This window comes from Rattus norvegicus, chromosome 16 (assembly GCF_021556685.1).
Source record: "Rattus norvegicus strain SHRSP/BbbUtx chromosome 16, alternate assembly SHRSP_T2T, whole genome shotgun sequence".
Classification (NCBI taxonomy): domain Eukaryota; kingdom Metazoa; phylum Chordata; class Mammalia; order Rodentia; family Muridae; genus Rattus; species Rattus norvegicus.
Window position 1 is genome coordinate 24,088,374 of NC_141549.1, and position 19,496 is coordinate 24,107,869.

Genomic DNA, 19,496 nt, shown 5'->3' on the forward strand with positions numbered 1-19,496 from the left:
AATCTGTAAAAAGTATAATGTTCAGAACCTGACATTCTCTTTGCCTCTGTGTACTCCGATTTCAGCTTCTTTATTTCTTCTATTATCACAAGCTGAACAATTATCTCCCACACAGCATGAGTTATGGACAAACATCCTTAGGAAGGGAGATGATTCAGTGGATAAAGTGCTTGCCATGATTCTGTGAGAATGGAAGTTTGGATTCTCAGAATCCACATGAGGTCTTGAGGATCTCATGTGCATCTGAATCCTGGGGCACTTATGGTGAGGCAGGAGGTGGTGAGAGAGAATCCCCTGAAGTTTACTGGATAGTTTGCCTGGGTTTCTTATTCATGAAGAAGGGATTGAGCCACAAAACCAAGGTTGGAAGAATGTTGCATGCTGTTATTCTAAAGGCTCCCTGACAAGCCCTCCTTTCTTGTTCCTAGGTGTGTGAATGTGGATAATGTCAGCTCTACCTCCTCTGTGAAGGTAAATTTCTTCTTTGTGAGTTTAATTTTCTTATGAATTTTGTTACAATTCAGCAATAGTGTAACTATCCCAGTTTTATATGGAAAGATTGCTCAAGGGAGTCCACATTGTAGATGTGGAGATTTCTACAAACTGCAAGTGAGCAGTAAGTCCTTGTGGGTAGTGGTGGCCAATAAGAGAATGGACTCAAAAGACATAGTGAGTGGAAGACTGAGCACAGTCCTCGTACAATAGAAGATGTCTGACGTTTGACAAGTATTGTTTGCAGAAATGAGTACATGTTCGACTGATTTTAAAATGTGACTGTTACTAGACCATAATATTTCTTTTTTAAAAAATTTTTATTAGATATATTTCTTTACTTACTTTTCCAATGTTTTTCCCCTTCCTGGTTTCCGGTCTATGAGCCCCCATCCCTTCCCCCTCACCCTCTCCCATATCGGTTTTCCTGGGCTGGAGAGATGGCTCAGTGGTTAAAAGCACTGACTGAAAGAACCAAAAAAAAAAAAAAACAAAAAAAAAACAAAAAAACAAAAAAACAAAAAAAAAAAAAAAAAAAAGAGCACTGACTGCTCTTCCAGAGGTCTTGATGAATCCAATTCCCAGCAACCACATGTTGACTGACGACCATCTATAATGAGATCTGATGATCTCTCCTGGTGTGTCTGAAGATAGCTACTGTATACTTATATATAATAAGTACTTCTTAGTAAGTCCAGACATTTCTATAATCCATGAATCTCCTAAGTGACTTTACCCTCAGGAAAATGCATGCAATTTTTATCTACCTTTGGACACTGCTATTTTAGGATTCTGTATGAGAGCATCTCCTTGGTTTCTCTATTTCATGTGTATTTACACTAAGGAGAAATTGTGGCTATGTAGCAGTTTGTAATATGTTCATCAAATTTGTCTTATGAGAATAGAGCATTTTCTATTTGATTCTATGAGGGTATGTTGAAAGCTCTTCATCTAGAAAAACAACAAGTGTTTTTCCCAATTATCCAGCATTTTTAGATGCAGGGAGTCAATTACTGTATATTTCCATTTAAGTTCTTCTTTATGGATTTTAAAATAATATAAACTTATATTCTTTGTGCCACATTCAAACAGTTAAAATATTGTAGTGCTTTACTTAGATATTTCCATATTCAGTCTGAGGCTGCTTTATCACTGTGAGCTGCTCAAGGTTAAGAAACCTGTTTCTATATAACCTATAGCCCTATAGTGAGGGGCTGTGTGAATGAAGAGTGGCAATTTAATGATTTTTGAATGTGACTCAGTGGACCAATGTGTTTCTATAAAGCAGTTTCACCGGTTCTATGGTATGGACAGTGCTAGCAATTAAATTGCCATTTATTTGTAAATGAAAAATGTGCATTTTGTGATTCCCCACAATGGAAGAGTAAGACTGTTAGAAGGGGCCTCATTAATATTAATAATCATCTTAAACTAGAAGCAGAATAATTGACTGATAATGAATTAAGCTTAGTCTCAACAAGAACAAGGTCAAGTTTGTCAGTTAATGATTTTCTCTTAATCTAGGCTAGCATAAATATTTTAACTTCTTGATGGTATCCTATTAAGTTGTAAATAGGCATATAAGAAGATATTTTATATTTAATAATTTTGATTTTCATGTGTCAATATCCTGTAATTCCTAAAGAACATTGTTGATTTGAAAGCATGCATCCTAAAAGAATAGAGTTAATTTCGAGACCAAATAAAAAGTAAACTCTCTTCTCTGCATTGCAGGGAGAATCGGGAAGAAAATTCCATATAATACCTAAGAAGATCCAGAACATTTTTAGAAAATCTGGAGTTTATGTGTGTTCTCGAGGAGAGCCAGTACCTGATGTATGGAAAGCAAAAAAATCCATAATGGTAATTCCCCTCATTTGAGAAGTAACCTATTTCCTTTTGTGAAGGGGAGTGATGGGTGTTTGTGCCTATTCCTTTCTAGTGCAAGTAGTGAACGAGTAGAGAAAGATCAGCCTTGAGCATTCCCTTCACACTCTCCATATCCTCACTCCTTGCCAGTCACTGCATTAGGCAGTGCTTCTCAACCTTCCTAATGCTGTGACCTTTAATACAGTTCCTCATGCTGTGGTGATTCCCAACCATACAACTGTTTTGTTGCTACTGCATCAGTGTCAGATTGATAATATCATCAACTGTAATGTCGTATTGGTATTTTCAGAAGGTCTTTGCCAACCTGTGTGAGACTGTTCTATGCCCTCCTCCAATAGGGTATGACAGACAGGTTGAGAATCACTGTCATAAAATGTAATAATAGTAAATTAGACTATGGAAACAGAAGAAAAAACAGAAAATGAACATGTTTTTAACTCACTGAGGAGAACTCATAAAAATACAGAAACCAAATAGTACATGCTCCTGGATATAGGTACAGTAAACTTGAAAGCAACCACCATAGTTGTGCTTCATTTACTTTGGATTGACTGACTTTATGTGTGTGAATGTTTTGCGTGTATTCTGTCTGTATACCATGTGCGTGTGCTTCCCACAAAAATCAGAAGAGGTCATTTCATCCTTTGTTCTTGTTGTTCCAGAACTTTGTCAGCCAATATTATGTGTTTTACAAAGCAAAGCCAGGTGTCCTGGAGGAGCAATGAATGTTTTAAACTCCTCAGCCCCTTTTCCAGCACACAGATTTAATATGTTTGATAGGCAAAAAGATTAAAATTATCATCAGGGGAAATAAGAAGTCAGTCTTCTGATATTTCTTAACTTCCTAGACAGGACCTCAGCATTCTGGTTTTACCCATTGAAGTCCAAAGTACTTATAGGCAGGGTGCCCACAACAGGTGGCTGGGTATGTTGGTGTACACAGTTAATTCACGAACTCATAAAGCAGGCAGGGTGGTCTCTGTCAGTTCAAGGACGTCCTGTTCTTAATTTATTTGGGGAGTAGGAGAATGTAAGTTGAATTGTGGGTATCAAAAGATAACTTGTATGAATCAATCTTTCCCTTCCTCTGTTTCCAGTCTCAGGTATCAAATTCAAGTTATCAGTCAGGCTGCCAAGTAGGTTTATCACATTGGTAGTATGATTTACACTTTGGTTAGCATTAACAGACAAACAGTAGATAAACTCTGCATGTGTGTGTGTGTGGGGGGGGTTATTTAACATTAACACAAATGCTAAGCAGTGCATGGGAGGATCAGACAAAGAGATGGGAGTTCATGTGATTGAACACTTGGCCACTGATGGGAGATTGTTTAACTTTTGGGGTCTGGCCTTGCTAGCAGAAGGTTTTCAGTGGTAGATTTTAATGGCTATGACTACTTGTGGTACCAGTACTGTGTTATCTGCTTCCCGGTCTACCAGCATGTGAGAACCAACAATGTACTGCCAAAAGTCAGGCCTCCCTGTTCCTTCCTTGAAATAAGTGACTGGTTTTCCCCATCAGATATTTTGTCACAGAAAGTACAGAAACAAATTCAAAAGTAACAGCCATCTTTCCTGTTTAAATCCCCTTTCAGAAGTTACAAAGCAAGCAGAAGGGTGTGTCTGCTGATCTTACACACACTACTTACTCCTTACTCCACTGCATACTGTCAACACGTAGCTAACTACCTTCCTCTAGACCTCTAATTTCATCATTAGGAAAGAGGAAGTTCAGATATAATTATTACACATAATGGAATCATTAGAAACTGTAATTTACAGAAACCAAACTCAAATGCTCTTTGTTTATGCCTAGATCAATTTGGTTTCCAATTAACTACTACAGGTGATGAACCTGAGTAATTTTTCTTCTAGGAAGACCTTAGCAAAGACATAGAACTCAGGTACTTTAATAAACAGAAATTCACTCGGCAATCACCTTCTATTGCAGTGAAAAGTCATTAGAATTTTCTAAAGTAAAATTTCTAATGCAAACACATTTTATCCTAACTAGAATTTTATGATGCTATGGAATGTACAAAAAATGGTGATAAATATAGTAACTAAATTTTATATGCCCATGATTAGAATACAATCCACAATATCATTACAGCAGTGGGATCTTACAGAGACAACTAAGACAAAGGTAGTTTCCATTCTTCCAAGGAATAAATGTCACTGAAGTAAAACTAAACATCATTTCTGATGTTAAATTTGAATAAAACCAAACGAACACAAGACTTCCCACAAGACTACATGGCAAATGCGGTGTAATGAGTATAAAATAAAAAAATGAAAGACCTTAGCTAGTTAATACCAGTTCTCTACCCCATGCTAGCGGAATACCAGGTATAAGTCATTATAAACAAGTACAGCCAGCAGGATTTACAATGACACAGGCACATTTCAAAGGTGATGCCTAGTTTGGCTGAAAGAAAAAGATCACATGAATGAGAAATTCACACTTACTACATTTCATTTTTATTCTAAACGGCTATACACCAATCTCTCTCCTTTTATTTTAAAAGCAGTAAATATATATACATATATACATATATACATATACTTGCATATATATGCATGTATACACATCTTCTCACGTACACATATGTAGTTAGAAATACATACATGCGTATAAGTGCACACACATGTGTATATGCATATTTGCCAGCCAGATGGTTCAATGGGGTAGTGATAAGTAGTCTGGTAACACATTGCATATGAAAACATGACTATGTGTGTAACATACCCCATGGTTTGCTATATTCAAGTCTGTCTTTCTCAGGAAATCCAAGGAACTTAAATTCTCTCATGATCCATTTTAATAGTGTGAACACTAAGAGGAAATGCATGCTTCTTCAACATTATTCTTTGATCAACAGTCCTCCTTCACCTGTTCTGTTGAATCTTCTCTGTGATATATTGCTTGTTTATGCAGAGAATGTTTGACGTGTCACTTTTGCAAGTAAGAAATGTAAATCATCCTCAAACCTGGCACTGAAAGTCAAAAGTAGACTGCCATGTTATGGGTTTCCCTGAGGTGTAAGGAAGAACAAACATGTGAAGATCTTGTTTCTTATGCAGTATGAGTCAATGAGGCTTCCCATTTACAATGCAGCATCAAACCCATTCACAAGCACAACTTCCTGAATTTATCTATTTAAATCAACGAGTGTTCCGGGCATCCTATCTAAGCTAGCTTTATGGAATTTGATAACACATTTTGTGACCAAATCCCCTGGGTAACACCACTTCACAGCTTTGAATGAATCCTTCAGACTCTGTTAAATACACTCTTATTGTAACTAGCTGATGCTTATGTTAGTCACTTTCTATAGTTGTAAAAAATATCATGGGAAAGAAAATGTTTAGAAGAAAGAGATGGTGTGAAGTGGGTCTCTTGGTTAAATTGGATACAGAAATCACCATCATGATTCAGGCAGACAAGCATGACGATGAAGCAGCAGCTGAGAGATCACATCTTGACCTACACAGGAAAGAGAGAACTTAGTGGAAATGACACCAGTCTATTGAAATCTTTTTTTTTATTACCTTGAATATTTCTTATTTACATTTCGAGTGTTATTCCCTTTCCTGGTTTCTAGGCCAACATCCCCCTAATCCCTCCCCCTCCCCTTCTTTATGGGTGTTCCCCTCCCCATCCTGCCCCCATTGCTGCCCACCCCCAACAATCACGTTCACTGGGGGTTCAGTCTTAGCAGGACCAAGGGCTTCCCCTTCCACTGGTGATCTTACTAGAATATTTATTGCTACCTACGAGGTCAGAGTCCAGAGTCCAGGGTCAGTCCATGTATAGTCTTTAGGTAGTGGCTTAGTCCCTGGAAGCTCTGGTTGCTTGGCATTGTTGTTCATATGGGGTCTCGAGCTCCTTCGAGCTCTTCGAGTTCTTTCTCTGATTCCTTCAACGGGGGTCCCGTTCTCCGTTCAGTGGTTTGCTGCTGGCATTCGGCTATGTATTTGCTGTATTCTGGCTGTGTCTCTCAGGAGAGATCTACATCCGTATCCTGACGGCATGCACTTCATCGCTTTATCCATATTGTCTAATTGGGTGGCTGTATATGTATGGGCCACATGTGGGGCAGGCTCTGAATGGGTGTTCCTTCTGTGTCTGTTTTAATCTTTGCCTCTCTATTCCCTGCCAAGGGTATTCTTGTTCCCCATTTAAAGAAGGAGTGAAGCATTCACATTTTGATCATCCGTCTTGAGTTTCATTTGTTCTAGGCATCTAGGGTAATTCAAGCATTTGGGCTAATAGCCACTTATCAATGAGTGCATACCATGTGTGTTTTTCTGTGATTGGGTTGCCTCACTCAAGATGATATTTTCCGGTTCCAACCATTTGCCTATGAATTTCAAAAAGTCATTGTTTTTGATAGCTGAGTAATATTCCATTGTGTAGATGTACCACATTTTCTGTATCCATTCCTCTGTTGAAGGGCATCTGGGTTCTTTCCAGCTTCTGGCTATTATAAATAAGGCTGCTATGAACATAGTGGAGCACGTGTCTTTTTTATATGTCGGGGCAACTTTTGGGTATGTGCCCAAGAGAGGTATAGCTGGATCCTCAGGCAGTTCAATGTCCAATTTTCTGAGGAACCTCCAGACTGATTTCCAGAATGGTTGCACCAGTCTGCTTTCCCACCAACAATGGAGGAGTGTTCCTCTTTCTCCACATCCTCGCCAGCATTTGTGGTCACCTGAGTTTTTGATCTTAGCCATTCTCACTGGTGTGAGGTGAAATCTCAGGGTTGTTTTGATTTGCATTTCCATTATGACTAAAGATGTTGAACATTACTTTAGGTGTTTCTCAGCCATTTCGCCTTCCTCAGCTGTGAATTCTTTGTTTAGCTCAGAACCTCATTTTTTAATAGGGTTATTTGTCTCGCTGCGGTCTAACTTCTTGAGTTCTTTGTATATTTTGGATATAAGGCCTCTATCTGTTGTAGGATTGGTAAAGATCTTTTCCCAATCGGTTGGTGGCCGTCTTGTCCTAACCACAGTGTCCTTTGCCTTACAGAAGCTTTGCAATTTTATGAGATCCCATTTGTCGACTCTTGATCTTAGAGCATAAGCCATTGGTGTTTTGTTCAGGAAATTTTTTCCAGTGCCCATGTGTTCCAGATTCTTCCCTAGTTTTTCTTCTATTAGTTTGAGTGTATCTGGTTTGATGTGGAGGTCCTTTATACACTTGGACTTAAGCTTTGTACAGGGTGATAAGCATGGATCGATCTGCATTCTTCTACAGGTTGACCTCCAGTTGAACCAGCACCATTTGCTGAAAATGCTGTCTTTTTTCCATTTGATGGTTTTGGCTCCTTTGTCAAAAATCAAGTGCCCATAGGTGTGTGGGTTCATTTCTGGGTCTTCAATTCTGTTTCATTGGACTATCTGTCTGTCTCTGTTCCAATACCATGCAGTTTTTATCATTATTGCTCTGTAATATTGCTTGAGTTCAGGGATAGTGATTCCTCCTGAAGTCCTTTTATTGTTGAGGATAGTTTTAGCTATCTTGGGCTTTTTGTTGATGAATTTGCAAATTGTTCTTTCTAACTCTTTGAAGAACTGGATTGGTATTTTGATGGGGATTGCATTGAATCTATAGATCGCTTTTGGTAAGATGGCCATTTTTACTATATTAATCCTGCCAATCCATGAGCATGGAAGATCTTTCCATCTTCTGAGGTCTTCTTCAATTTCTTTCTTCAGAGTCTTGAAGTTCTTATTGTACAGATCTTTTACTTGCTTGGATAAAGTCACAACGAGGTACTTTATATTATTTGGATCTATTATGAAGGGTGTTATTTCCCTAATTTCTTTCACAGCTTTTTCTCTTTTGTGTAGAGGAAGGCTACTGATTTATTTGAGTTAATTTTATACCCAGCCACTTTGCTGAAGTTGTTGATCAGCTTTAGTAGTTCTCTGGTGGAACTTTTGGGATCACTTAAATGTACTATCATATCATCTGCAAATAGTGATATTTTGACTTCTTCTTTTCCAATCTGTATCCTCTTGACCTCCATTTGTTGTCTGATTGCTCTGGCTAGAACTTCAAGAACTATATTGAATAAGTAGGGAGAGAGTGGGCAGCCTTGTCTAGTCCCTGATTTTAGTGGGATTGCTTCAAGTTTCTCTCCATATAGTTTAATGTTAGCAACTGGTTTGCTGTATATGGCTTTTACTATGTTTAGGTATGGGCCTTGAATTCCTATTCTTTCCAGGACTTTTATCATGAAGGGGTGTTGAATTTTGTCAAATGCTTTCTCAGCATCTAATGAAATGATCATGTGGTTTTGTTCTTTCAGTTTGTTTATATAATGGATCACGTTGATGGTTTTCCGTATATTAAACCATCCCTGCATGCCTGGGATGAAGCCTACTTGATCATGGTGGATGATTGTTTTGATGTGCTCTTGGATTTGGTTTGCCAGATATTTATTGAGTATTCTTGCGTCGATATTCATAAGGGAAATTGTTCTGAGGTTCTCTTTCTTTGTTGGGTCTTTGTCTGGTTTAGGTGTAAGAGTAATTGTGGCTTCATAGAAGGAATTCGGTAGTGCTCCATTTGTTTCATTTTTGTGGAATAGTTTGGAGAATATTGGTATGAGGTCTTCTATGAAGGTCTGATAGAATTCTGCACTGAATCCATCTGGACCTGGGCCCTTTTTGGTTGGGAGACCTTTAATGACTGCTTCTATTTCCTTAGGAGTTATGGGGTTGTTTATCTGGTTTATCTGTTCCTGATTTAACTTTGGTACCTGGTATCTGTCTAGGAAATTGTCCATTTCCTGCAGATTTTCAAGTTTTGTTGAATACAGGCTTTTATACTAAGATCTGATGATTTTTTGAATTTCGTCTGAATCTGTAGTTATGTCTCCCTTTTCATTTCTGATTTTGTTAATTTGGACACACTCTCTGTGTCCTCTGGTTAGTCTGGCTAAGGGTTTATCTATCTTGTTGATTTTCTCAAAGAACCAACTTTTGGTTCTGTTGATTCTTTCTATGGTCCTTTTTGTTTCCACTTGGTTGATTTCAGCTCTGAGTTTGATTATTTCCTGCCTTCTACTCCTCCTGGGTGTGTTTGCTTCTTTTTGTTCTAGAGCGTTTAGGTGTATTGTCAAGCTGCTGACATATGCTCTTCCTGTTTCTTTCTGCAGGCACTCAGCATTATGAGTTTACCTCATATCACAGCTTTCATTGTGTCCCATAAGTTTGGGTATGTTGTACCTTCGTTTTCATTAAATTCTAAGCAGTCTTTAATTTCTTTCTTTATTTCTTCCTTGACCTGGTTATCATTGAATAGAGCATTGTTTAATTTCCACGTATATGTGGACATTTTTCCATTATTGTTATTGAAGACCAACTTTAGGCCATGGTGGTCTGATAAGATGCATGGGATTATTTCTATCTTTCTGTACCTGTTGAGGCCCGTTTTTTGACCAATTATATGGTCAATTTTGGAGAAAGTATCATGAGGAGCTGAGAAGAAGGTATATCCTTTTGCTTTAGGATAGAATGTTCTATAAATATCCGTTAAGTCCATTTGGCTCATGACTTCTCTTAATCTGTCTAGGTCTCTGTTTAATTTCTTTTTCCATGATCTGTCCATTGATGAGAGTGGGGTGTTGAAATCTCCTATTATTATTGTGTGAGGTGCAATGTGTGTTTTGAGCTTTAGTAAGGTTTCTTTTATGTATGTAGGTGCCCTTGTATTTGGGGCATAGATATTTAGGATTGAGAGTTAATCTTGGTGGATTTTTCCTTTGATGAATATAAAGTGTCCTTCCTTATCTTTTTTGATGACTTTTGGTTGAAAATTGATTTTATTTGACATTAGAATGGCTACTCCAGCTTGCTTCTTCTGACCATTTGCTTGGAAAGTTGTTTTCCAGCCTTTCACTCTAAGGTAGTGTCTGTCTTTGTCTCTGAGGTGTGTTTCCTGTAGGCAGCAGAATGCAGGGTCCTCGTTGCGTATCCTGTTTGTTAATATATGTCTTTTCATTGGGGAGTTGAGGCCATTGATGTTGAGAGATATTAAGGAATAGTGATTATTGCTTCCTGTTATATTCATATTTGGATATGAGGTTATGTTTGTGTGCTTTTCTTCTCTTTGTTTATTGCCAAGACGATTAGTTTCTTGCTTCTTCTAGGGTATCTCTTGCCTCCTTATGTTGGGCTTTACCATTTATTATCCTTTGTAGTGCTGGATTTGTAGAAAGATATTGTATAAATTTGGTTTTGTCCTGGAATATCTTGGTTTCTTCATCTATGTTAATTGAGAGTTTTGCAGGATACAGTAACCTGGGCTGGCATTTGTGTTCTCTTAGGTTCTGTATGACATCTGTCCAGGATCTTCTGGATTTTATAGTTTCTGGCGAAAAGTCTGTGTGATTCTGATAGGTCTGCCTTTATGTTACTTGATCTTTTTCCCTTACTGCTTTTAATATTCTTTCTTTATTTTGTGCGTTTGGTGTTTTGACTATTATGTGACGGGAGGTGTTTCTTTTCTGGTCCAATCTATTTGGAGTTCTGTAGGCTTCTTGTATGCTTATGGATATCTCTTTCTTTAGGTTAGGGAAGATTTCTTCTATGATTTTGTTGAAGATATTTACTGGTCCTTTGAGCTGGGAGTCTTCACTCTCTTCTATACCTATTATCCTTAGGTTTGATCTTCTCATTGAGTCCTGGATTTCCTGTATGTTTTGGACCAGTAGCTTTTTCCGCTTTACATTATCTTTGACTGTTGAGTCGATGATTTCTATGGAATCTTCTGCTCCTGAGATTCTCTCTTCCATATCTTGTATTCTGTTGGTGAAGCTCGTATCTACAGCTCCTTGTCTCTTCTTTAGGTTTTGTATATCCAGGGTTGTTTCCATGTGTTCTTTCTTGATTGCTTCTATTTCCATTTTCAATTCCTTCAACTGTTTGATTGTGTTTTCCTGGAATTCTTTCAGGGGTTTTTGTGACTCCTCTCTATGGGCTTCTACTTGTTTATTTATGTTTTCCTGGAATTCTTTTAGGGATTTTTGCGATTCCTCTCTGTCGGCTTCTACTTGTTCTCTAAGGGAGTTATTCACGTCTTTATGGAAGTTCTCCAGCATCATGATCAAATATGATTTTGAAACTTGATCTTGCTTTTCTGGTGTGTTTGGATATTCCGTGTTTGCTTTGGTGGGAGAATTGGGTTCCGATGATGCCATGTAGTCTTGGTTTCTGTTGCTTGGGTTCCTGTGCTTGCCTCTCGCCATCAGATTATCTCTAGTGTTACTTTGTTCTGCTATTTCTGACAGTGGCTAGACTGTCCTATATGCCTGTTTTTCAGGAGTGCTGTAGACCTGTTTTCCTGTTTTCTTTCAGCCAGTTATGGGAACAGAGTGTTCTGCTTTGGGGCGTGTAGTTTTTCCTTTCTACAGGTCTTCAGCTGTTCCTGTGGGCCTGTGCCCTGAATTGACCAGGCAGGTCACTTGGAGCAGAAAAGTTGGTCTTACCTGTGATCCGGAGGCTCAAGGTTGCTCATGGGGTGTTGCTTATGAGCTCTCCGCGGCGGCAGCCACCAGGAAGTTCTGAGCCGCCCTTTCCGGGAGCTTCTGTGCACCAGGGTTCCAGATGGCATTTGGTTTTCCTCTGGAGTCAGTAATGTGTGCAGAGTGCAGTCTCTTCTGGTTTCCCAGGCATGTCTGCCTCTCTGAAGGTTTAGCTCTCCCTCCCACGGGATTTGGGTGCAGAGAACTGTTTATATGGTCGGTCCCTTCAGGTTCCGGCGGTGTCTCAGATGCCAAATGAAAGCACTGTTGTTCTACTCTGTTTCCAGCTCTGTCTCTCTATTGAAATCTTAAACCTCATCCTGGCAACAGTTTTAATACAAAACAGCCCCACCACCTACTCCTTTTGAAAATAATTCAGAGCTCTGCACAGCAAGCATAATGTGAGCCTATGGGGCTGTTGACATTCAAGCCACCACAGAGGTGCTGGATGAGGTCTTAATATACATCCTGTAAGTGTAGCAATAGTCATGATGTTACAGAATAGTTGATGATACTGTGCCCTCCTCCCAGATTGCGTTGTTTACTTATAAACAAATTTCTACTAATTGCTGTGGTTCAGCCTTTGCACAGACCTTTAATCTCTCAAACTGGAATGTAGACATTTCCTTAGTACCCAACCTTAATGCTAAGTAATCAATGTAACCTTAGTTTATAGAATGAAGCACCTCGTTTAAAAGTGATGCTTAATTGCATGAAAGAGAAGGTGATTATCCAGAGAAAGATTTGGTATAAAGAATATTCCCAACTCTCTCACGAAGGAATAAGAAAAGTGGCTACTTGAGGGGTAGTGCAGCAGAAAGTACAAAAAGACAGACAGAGAGAGAGAGAGAGAGAGAGAGAGAGAGGGAGGAGGGAGGGAGGGGCGGAGGGAGGGAGGTGGCCTTTTTACTTGGAGAGTTTTAGAGAGAAATAGTGCAGAATGAACCATAGAATATGAAGGAAAGAGAATATTACAAAATCATTATTTAGAGGAAGAGTAGAGCAAAACATCAGAGGCCAAGAGTCACATTTTGTCCTTTCTATTTATATATTTCCATCTTACAAGGAAAAATGACTTTAGGTAGCAAAGAGCAGAAGAAATCTAAGTATAAACCTAAAGAGATCCACAGTAAAGACTTTGAAAAACTCTGGGCCAATTACTCAAGCAGACAGGAAGCAGACTTCACTGAATGTCACTGAATGTAGTGCTAAATTTCGCCAGAATACACAAATAGTTTGGGAACTATGAATCCAGGTTCTGACATTATCAGAAGGGTGATAGAATGAATAAAATCAGTAAATTTTCAATCAAAAGTATCACTGCTAATTTTCGTTTTAGGATGAAAAATATAAAACAGATAATTTCTATGCTGTGTCTTCTGAGCATAGAAATTCTATTCCTAAGGCTACTGTTGATCGTGAAGCTTCCACCTCTACTGCTGACAGCCTGGATGCTGCCGAGCCTGACCCGACAAATTCTACAAATGCTACTGACTGTCTGGCTGCTCTTGAGCGTGAGCTGACTAATTCCAACAACACTGCTGACTGTCTGGCTGACCTTGAGCCTGATCCGACTTTTTCTACCAATGCCGCTGACTTTCAGGCTGCTGTTGCACCAGAGCCAACTATGTCCACCCACCCTGCTGACTGTCTGCCTGATGTGGAACCAGAGCCAACTATGTCCACCCACCCTGCTGACACTCTGGCTGCTCTTGAGCCTGAGCTGACTAATTTCAACAACACTGCTGACTGTCTGGCTGACCTTGAGCCTGAGCCAAACATGTCCACCCACCCTGCTGAGAGTCTGCCTGATGTGGAACCAGAGCCAACTATGTCCAATCACCCTGCTGACACTCTGGCTGCTCTTGAGCCTGAACTGACTAATTCCAACAACACTGCTGACTGTCTGGCTGACCTTGAGCCTGAGCCAAACATGTCCACCCACCCTGCTGACAGTCTTCCTGATGTGGAACCAGAGCCAACTATGTCCACCCACCCTGCTGACACTCTGGCTGCTCTTGAGCCTGAGCTGACCAATTTCAACAACACTGCTGACTGTCTGGCTGACCTTGAGCCTGATCTGACTATTTCTACCAATGCCGCTGACTTTCAGGCTGCTGTTGCACCAGAGCCAACTATGTCCACCCACCCTGCTGACTGTCTGCCTGATATGGAACCAGAGCCAACTATTTCCACCCACCCTGCTGACACTCTGGCTGCTCTTGAGCCTGAACTGACTAATTCCAACAACACTGCTGACTGTCTGGCTGACCTTGAGCCTGATCCGACTATTTCTACCAATGCCGCTGACTGTCGGGCTGCTGTTGCACCAGAGCCCGCTATGTCCACCAACCCTGCTGACAGTATGGCAGCTGTTGAGCCTGAGCCGACTATGTCCACCCACCCTGCTGACATTCTGACTGCTGACGAGCCTGAACATAATACTTCTACCAAAGCTGCTGACTGTCTGGCTGACCTTGAGCCTGAGCCAAACTTGTCTACCCACCCTGCTGACAGTCTGCCTGATGTGGAACCAGAGCCAACTATGTCCACCCACCCTGCTGACACTCTGGCTGCACTTGAGCCTGAACTGAATATTTCCAACAACACTGCTGAATGTCTGGCTGACCATGAGCCTGATCCGACTATTTCTACCAATGCCGCTGACTTTCAGGCTGCTGTTGCACCAGAGCCAACTATGTCCACCCACCCTGCTGACTGTCTGCCTGATGTGGAACCAGAGCCAACTATGTCCACCCACCATGCTGACACTCTGGCTGCTCTTGAGCCTGAGCTGACTAATTTCAACAACACTGCTGACTGTCTGGCTGCCCTTGAGCCTGATCTGACTATTTCTACCAATGCCGCTGACTTTCAGGCTGCTGTTGCACCAGAGCCAACTATGTCCACCCACCCTGCTGACTGTCTGCCTGATGTGGAACCAGAGCCAACTATGTCCACCCACCCTGCTGACACTCTGGCTGCTCTTGAGCCTGAACTGACTAATTCCAACAACACTGATGACTGTCTGGCTGACATTGAGCCTGATCCGACTATTTCTACCAATGCCGCTGACTGTCGGGCTGCTGTTGCACCAGAGCCTGCTATGTCCACCAACCCTGCTGACAGTATGGCAGCTGTTGAGACTGAGCCGACTATGTCCACACACCCTGCTGACATTCTGACTGCTGACGAGCCTGAACATAATACTTCTACCAAAGCTGCTGACTGTCTGGCTGACCTTGAGCCTGAGCCAAACATGTCCACCCACCCTGCTGACAGTCTGCCTGATGTGGAACCAGAGCCAACTATGTCCAATCACCATGCTGACACACTGGCTGCTCTTGAGCCTGAGTCGACTAAATCCTCCAATGCTGCTGACTGTCTGGCCTATGTTGAGCCAGAGCCAGCTATGTCCACCCACCGTGCCGACAGTCTGGCTGCTCTTGAGCATGAGCTGTCTCATGCCAACAAAGATGCTGACTGTCTGGCTTCTCTCAAGGCTGAGCTGATTAATTCCACCAATGCTACTGATTGTCTGGCTTCTCTTGGGACTGAGACAACCATGTCCACCAAGCCTGCTGACAGTTTGGCAGCTGTTGAGACTGAACATAATTCCACCAATGCTGCTGACGGTCTGGACTCTGTTGAACAAGAGCCAGCTAAGCCCACCCACCGTGCCGACAGTCTGGCTGCTCTTGAGCATGAGCTGACTAATTCCAACAACACTGCTGACTGTCTGGCTTCTCAGAAGGCTGAGTCAATTGACTCTACCAATGCTACTGATTGTTTGGCTTCTGTTGGGACTGAGACAATTATGTCCACCCACCCTGCTGACAATATGGCTACTGATGAGCTTGAGCCTACACATTCCACCAATGCTGCTTACTTTCTGGCTGCTCTTGAGCCCCAGTCGACTAATTCCTCCAATGCTGCTGATATTCTGGCTTCTGTTGGGTCTGAGACAACCATGTCTACCCACCTTGCTGATATTCCTATTGCTCATGAGCCTGACTATAATGATTCTACCAATGCTGCTGACAGTCTGGACTCCGTTGAGCCAGAGCCAGCTATGTCCACCCACCGTGCCGACAGTCTGGCTGCTCTTGAGCATGAGCTGTCTCATGCCAACAAAGCTGCTGACTGTCTGGCTTCTCTCAAGCCTGAGCCAACCATGTCCACCCAGCCTGCTGACAGTTCGGCAGCTGTTGAGCCTGAGCCTACAATTTCCACCAGAGCTGCTGATTGTCTGGCTACTGTTCTGCCGGAGCTAATTAGGTCAATCCACCCTGCTGACTGTCTGGACTCTGTTCAGCCTGAGTCATCTATGTCCACACACCCAGCTGATAATATGGCTACTGATGAGCTTGAGCCTAAAAATTCAACCAACCCTGTTTACTGTCTGGCTGCTCTTGAGCCTGAGTCGACTAAATCCTCCAATGCTGCTGACTGTCTGGCCTATGTTGAGCCAGAGCCAGAGCCAGAGCCAGGCATGTCCACCCACCGTGCCGACAGTCTGGCTTCTCTTGAGCATGAGCTGACTAATTCCAACAACACTGCTGACTGTCTGGCTTCTCAGAAGGCAGAGTCAATTGATTCTACCAATGCTACTGATTGTTTGGCTTCTGTTGGGACTGAGACAACTATGTCCACCCACCCTGCTGACAATATGGCTACTGATGAGCTTGAGCCTACACATTCCACCAATGCTGCTTACTGTCTGGCTGCTCTTGAGCCTGAGTCGACTAAATCCTCCAGTGCTGCTGACTGCCTGGCCTATGTTGAGCCAGAGCCAGCTATGTCCACCCACCGTGCCGACAGTCTGGCTGCTCTTGAGCATGAGCTGTCTCATGCCAACAAAGATGCTGGCTGTCTGGCTTCTCTCAAGGCTGAGCTGATTAATTCCACCAATGCTACTGATTGTCTGGCTTCTCTTGGGACTGAGACAACCATGTCCACCCAGCCTGCTGACAGTTTGGCAGCTGTTGAGCCTGAACATAATAATTCCACCAATGCTGCTGACGGTCTGGACTCTATTGAACAAGAGCCAGCTATGCCCACCCACCGTTCTGACAGTCTGGCTGCTCTTGAGCATGAGCTGTCTCATGCCAATAAAGCTGCTGACTGTCTGGCTTCTCTCAAGGCTGAGCCAACCATGTCCACCCAGCCTGCTGACACTTTGGCATCTGTTGAGCCTGAGCCTACTTTTTCCACCAAAGCTGCTGATTGTCTGGCTACTGTTCAGCCTGAGCTAACTAGTTCAAACCACCCTGCTGACTGTCTGGATTCTGTTCAGCCTGAGTCATCTATGTCCCCACACCCTGCTGACAGTTTGGTAGCTATTGAGCCTGAACTGACTAATTCCACCAAAGCTGCTGACTTTCTGGGTGCTGTTGATCCCGAGTCAACCAAATCCACCCACCCTGCTGACAGTAGGGCAGTTGATGAGCCCGAGCTGCCTAATTCCAACATTGCTGCTGACTGTCTGGACGACCTTGAGCCTGATACGACTATTTCTACCAATGCCGCTGACTGTCAGGCTGCTGTTGGGTCTGAGACAACCATGTCCACCCAGCCTGCTGACAGTTTGGCAGCTGTTGAGCCTGAGCCGACTAATTCCACCAAAGCTGCTGACTGTCTGGACTCTGCTGAGCCAGAGCCAACTATGGCCACCCACCATGCTGACATTCTGACTGCTGTTGAGCCTGAACATACTAATTGCTCCAGTACTGCTGACTGTCTGCCTGCTGTTCAGGCTGAGTCCAGTATGTCCACCCACCCTGCTGACAGTATGGCTGCTATTGATGCTGAGCCTACAGATCCTGCCATTGTTGCTGACTGTCTGGCTGCTCTTGAACCTCGGCTGTCTGTTACATGTGCTGCTGACAGTAGTGTGTTAGTTGAGAGTCATGACTCAGGACCAGCTAGTCACATTGGATTGGATTATGTTGTTGATTTACCTCTTTACACGGAGAGTACAAGGTACAAACCCCATGCTGACCCAGAGCCCACTCCTGGTTCCTGCACTTGTTATTCCCTTGACTCCATTCAAATGACTAACCTGACTCTTTTGACATCCCTTAGTGAAGAAGAAATATTTGATTCTGCTACTTCAGATGAGGAATCTTCTTTTACCCCTGACGTAGAAGAAGGTCTGCCTGCTACTCAGGGTGCTGAGGATATTTTTCATGCTTCCGCACGAGCTGAACCAATAAACCACAGCTTGAACCTTCTCAGGGAGAGTGGATATCTTCGGGCAACAGAGATACCACGCATACCTTTTTTGCTCTTCATATGGCTTATATCCTCACTTTTATCCATCATAACATGGATGAAAATCCAAATTCAACAAGCATGGCATGAAGAAAATGGCCAAGGAGCTCCCACTAACAAGAGAGTCGGACCAGGTAAGTTAAACTAAAATAGTAGCTTAAAATAGATTAAGATTGTTTTAGTAGAAACCTAGGTCTCTTTTGTTAATAAATTTCATACTTCTATAGGGCTATTTACGTATAACCTAGAACCTGAAAAATTTATTTTTTCTCAATTTATAGAAAATAATTTTCATAATGTAACAAATCCAGTTTAGAGAAATACAACTGACCAGGTAATATTTTTTCCTACTTGGATGTTTCCTATTCTAGAATGAGGAGATTATTGTCACTTCCAGTGAAAACATGTGTTTCCTGAATGACTAAGCCTGTAAAACTTCCTGTTAAATGTTATTGTCTATTTATCGCTGTCATTCTGAACTCTGACTTCTGAAGTTAGCATAGCCTTTGACCGCAACATTCCAAAAGAAGCAACTTCTGAGATTAAAAATAACAAGAGAAGCATCCACCTTCTCACTGTTTCTCTCTACATTGATCCAGATGATAATGACACTGATGTTGTTGATGCTGGGCATGACAATATCACCAGTGATGTGCCTGATGATACTGTTGATAATTCTTCTTTTTCTTCTAGTGGCTGCGGCTCCTGATCCCTAGACCCTTGATGCTCCTCCAGGATCGATTGGAATATCAAAACACAGTCTGTGTGGGAGAATTGATCATATATATAAATTTTAAAATAAAATGTTCAATCTGATTGTAGACTGAAGTAAAAATTGATTGTTTCATTGGAGTCTCAGTTGTGCCATGTGATGCTTCCTGGAAACTTTTTTCAATTATTTTCAATTTTAATATTTACTTATTTACTTTACATCCTGCTCACTGCCCCCTCCCTGTCAGCCTCTCCCATAATTGTTCCCTTGTGCCCCACTCTCGTTCTCCTCTCAGTGGGTAGGGGCCATTTGGTTATCTTCCCACCCTGGAACATGAAGTCTCTGTGAGACTAAACCCTTCCTCTCCCACCGAGTCCAGAGGACACAATCTAGCTAGAAGAACCTATTCTGCATACAGGCAACATCCTTTAGGATAACCCATGCTGTAATTGTTTGGGACTCACACAAAGATCAAGCTGCACATCTCATACCTATGTGTGTGGAGGCTTAGGACCAGCCTCTGTATGTTCTTTGGTTGGTGGTTCAGTCTCTAAGAGCCCTAAGAGTCCAGGTCAGTTGATTTTGTT

The 19,496-nt window shown here is 41.9% G+C and overlaps 1 protein-coding gene across 2 annotated transcripts in view; it reads left to right on the forward strand.

Moving 5' to 3' along the window:
* LOC148000478 (uncharacterized) overlaps positions 1-19,049 on the forward strand; it is a 52,275-nt gene extending 33,226 nt beyond the window's left edge. For both annotated transcript variants that reach the window (XM_087589382.1, XM_087589381.1), the window contains 5 exons: positions 429-471; positions 2,227-2,355; positions 13,264-17,906; positions 18,009-18,331; positions 18,891-19,049. In XM_087589382.1, the coding sequence (XP_087445508.1) occupies positions 429-471; positions 2,227-2,355; positions 13,264-17,906; positions 18,009-18,331; positions 18,891-18,913 (5,161 nt within the window). In that variant the 3' untranslated portion in view covers positions 18,914-19,049. The remainder of the gene's footprint in view (positions 1-428; positions 472-2,226; positions 2,356-13,263; positions 17,907-18,008; positions 18,332-18,890) is intronic.
* The last annotated feature ends 447 nt before the right edge of the window (positions 19,050-19,496 follow it).